At 50.0% G+C, this 2,823-nt stretch overlaps 1 protein-coding gene across 2 annotated transcripts; it reads left to right on the top strand.

Annotated features, from left to right (window-relative positions):
• The first annotated feature begins 219 nt into the window (after positions 1 to 219).
• LOC131480538 (poly(rC)-binding protein 2-like) lies at positions 220 to 2,048 on the top strand. 2 transcript variants are annotated; one of them, XM_058665886.1, is made up of 2 exons: positions 220 to 1,353; positions 1,396 to 2,048. In XM_058665886.1, exons 1-2 carry the CDS (start codon positions 567 to 569, stop codon positions 1,653 to 1,655), a joined length of 1,047 nt encoding a protein of 348 aa, XP_058521869.1. In that variant the 5' UTR covers positions 220 to 566; the 3' UTR covers positions 1,656 to 2,048. The 2 variants fall into 2 exon arrangements, with proteins under 2 accessions (XP_058521869.1, XP_058521868.1); XM_058665885.1 differs by having other exon boundaries at positions 220 to 2,048.
• Positions 2,049 to 2,823: the final 775 nt, after the last annotated feature.

Genomic DNA, 2,823 nt, shown 5'->3' with positions numbered 1-2,823 from the left:
TACAGAGTCCCATGACCCCAGGTCATCCTCCACTGCTTTCCCAGGCCACAAACAGGGAGTTGGATGGAAAGTGGAGCAGCCTGGACACAAGCTGGCACCCATATGCGATGGTGATGCTGTAGGCAGAGGATTAGCCAGCTGAGCTACATACATACACACACCTCACCCTATAGTTTTCTTTGAAGCGGTGGCAGTAATGTCTATATCAAAAACACATGACCAGACCAGCAGAGGCAGCCGCCGGAGCAGCCGCAGCCTGCGCCCTCTCCCGCCCGCCCGCCCGCCCTCCGCCGCCCTCACCCGCCCCCACCCGCCCCGGGGTCTCTGTCCCCCTTCCTCCTCCTCCTCCACCCCCCCCTCCTCCGCCCGCCCGCGGGGGCCCCCCTCGCCTTCCCGCCCGCCCCTATTGTTCCGCCCCCGGCCTCCCGCCCTTCCCCTTCCCGCCCGCTCCCCTTTTTCCCCCCTCCCCCCCGAGTCTCGCCTCGCGCCTGCAGTTTGGCCTTCACCCCCACCAGTGACCAAAGACTTGACCACTCGAAGTCCAGCTCCCAAGAACATTGCTCGACATGGACACCGGTGTGATTGAAGGTGGATTAAATGTCACTCTCACTATTCGGCTACTTATGCATGGCAAGGAAGTTGGCAGTATTATTGGAAAGAAAGGAGAATCTGTTAAGAAGATGCGCGAGGAGAGCGGTGCACGGATCAACATCTCAGAGGGGAATTGTCCTGAGAGAATTATCACTTTGGCTGGACCCACTAATGCCATCTTCAAAGCCTTTGCTATGATCATTGACAAACTGGAAGAGGACATCAGCAGCTCTATGACCAACAGCACAGCTGCCAGCAGACCTCCAGTTACCCTGAGGCTTGTGGTTCCTGCAAGTCAGTGTGGCTCTCTCATTGGAAAGGGTGGTTGCAAGATCAAGGAAATACGAGAGAGTACAGGGGCTCAGGTGCAGGTGGCAGGGGACATGCTCCCCAACTCAACCGAGCGCGCCATCACTATTGCTGGCATTCCTCAGTCGATCATTGAGTGTGTTAAACAGATCTGCGTGGTCATGTTGGAGTCCCCCCCGAAGGGCGTGACCATCCCGTACCGGCCCAAGCCGTCCAGTTCTCCGGTCATCTTTGCAGGTGGTCAGGACAGGTACAGCACAGGCAGCGACAGTGCGAGCTTTCCCCACACCACCCCGTCCATGTGCCTCAACCCTGACCTGGAGGGACCACCTCTAGAGGCTTATACCATTCAAGGACAGTATGCCATTCCACAGCCAGATTTGACCAAGCTGCACCAGTTGGCAATGCAACAGTCCCATTTTCCCATGACGCATGGCAACACCGGATTCAGTGGCATTGAATCCAGCTCTCCAGAGGTGAAAGGCTATTGGGCAGGTCTGGATGCATCTGCTCAGACTACTTCTCATGAACTCACCACTCCAAATGATCTGATTGGCTGCATTATTGGGCGTCAAGGCGCCAAAATCAATGAGATCCGTCAGATGTCTGGGGCGCAGATCAAAATTGCGAACCCAGTAGAAGGATCTACTGACAGGCAGGTTACCATCACCGGATCTGCTGCCAGCATTAGCCTGGCTCAGTATCTAATCAATGTCAGGCTTTCCTCGGAGACGGGTGGCATGGGGAGCAGCTAGAACAATGCAGATTCATCCATAATCCCTTTCTGCTGTTCACCACCACCCATGATCCATCTGTGTAGTTTCTGAACAGTCAGCGATTCCAGGTTTTAAATAGTTTGTAAATTTTCAGTTTCTACACACTTTATCATCCACTCGTGATTTTTTAATTAAAGCGTTTTAATTCCTTTCTCTGTTCAGCTGTTAATGCTGAGATCCATATTTAGTTTTATAAGCTCCCCCCCTTTTTTTTGTTTTTTTTTTTTTTTTTGGCTCATGAATTTTTCTGTTTGTCATGGAAATGTAAGAGTGGAATATTAATACATTTCAGTTTAGTTCTGTAATGTCAGGAATTTTTCAAAAAAAATTAAAAGATGGACTGGAGCTTTTCCTTTGTGAATAGAAACTGGACGCCACAGTGATTCATGCGGGTTTATTCCTGTTGTCCTGCTGTTATTTTTATACCTTTATGCCTCACAAGACCCTGTTCGGGTTCTGAATAGAAACCTCTCTATCCAGTGACTGACTGCCCACTCTGCTGGTTGTTTTAGTGGTCCCTGAGCTCATTTAACCCTGCCCTTGATTGACCCTTGTGTACACCTGTGCCCCAGATGGCGTTTGTTGTCTTCTGCGCAGGCAGGCACTTGCACTTATGGGGGGGAAAGGATGCTCACACACAACACACAGGAGCAGCTTCACATGGAATTCAGCTGCTTTGGAGTGTCCTCTTGTTTATGCTTGCATATTACAAGTCCCTGTGTTTTAATAACTGTGTTTATAGTCCTTTATAATTACACGTATTTAAGTTCCAAAAAAAAAAAAAAAAAAAAAAACATGAAAATGTTCTCAACACCAGGTTCCTGGTGAGACCGAGTGAACCGCTTTTAGCCTTTGTTGAGGAGCAAAGGGACCGTAAGCATCTTGGCTGCTCCTGGTTATTTGTGAGCTTCTGCAGAATGTGGCTGCTGTTTTAATCCTTTACCGTGCACAGCTGCTGACAGTGCTGTTCCCTTCCAAGGAGAGCCGGGCCTCTTAAAAGAGAAAGGAAACTGTCACGTAACACATTTCTTAACAACTGTCTGTGCCTACCCAAGGGGTCAAGCCAAGAAATTCACAGGATCTGTCATTTCATTCTGTGTGCATGTGCTCCTAGGTTAATGGCAATTCTGATAAACTAGCTAGTCGC

The sequence above is a fragment of the Ochotona princeps genome, chromosome 6 (genome assembly GCF_030435755.1).
Source record: "Ochotona princeps isolate mOchPri1 chromosome 6, mOchPri1.hap1, whole genome shotgun sequence".
In the NCBI taxonomy this organism is placed as follows: Eukaryota; Metazoa; Chordata; class Mammalia; order Lagomorpha; family Ochotonidae; genus Ochotona; species Ochotona princeps.
Note: the sequence above shows the minus strand (reverse complement) of the source record. Positions and strands in the feature narration are given on the sequence as shown.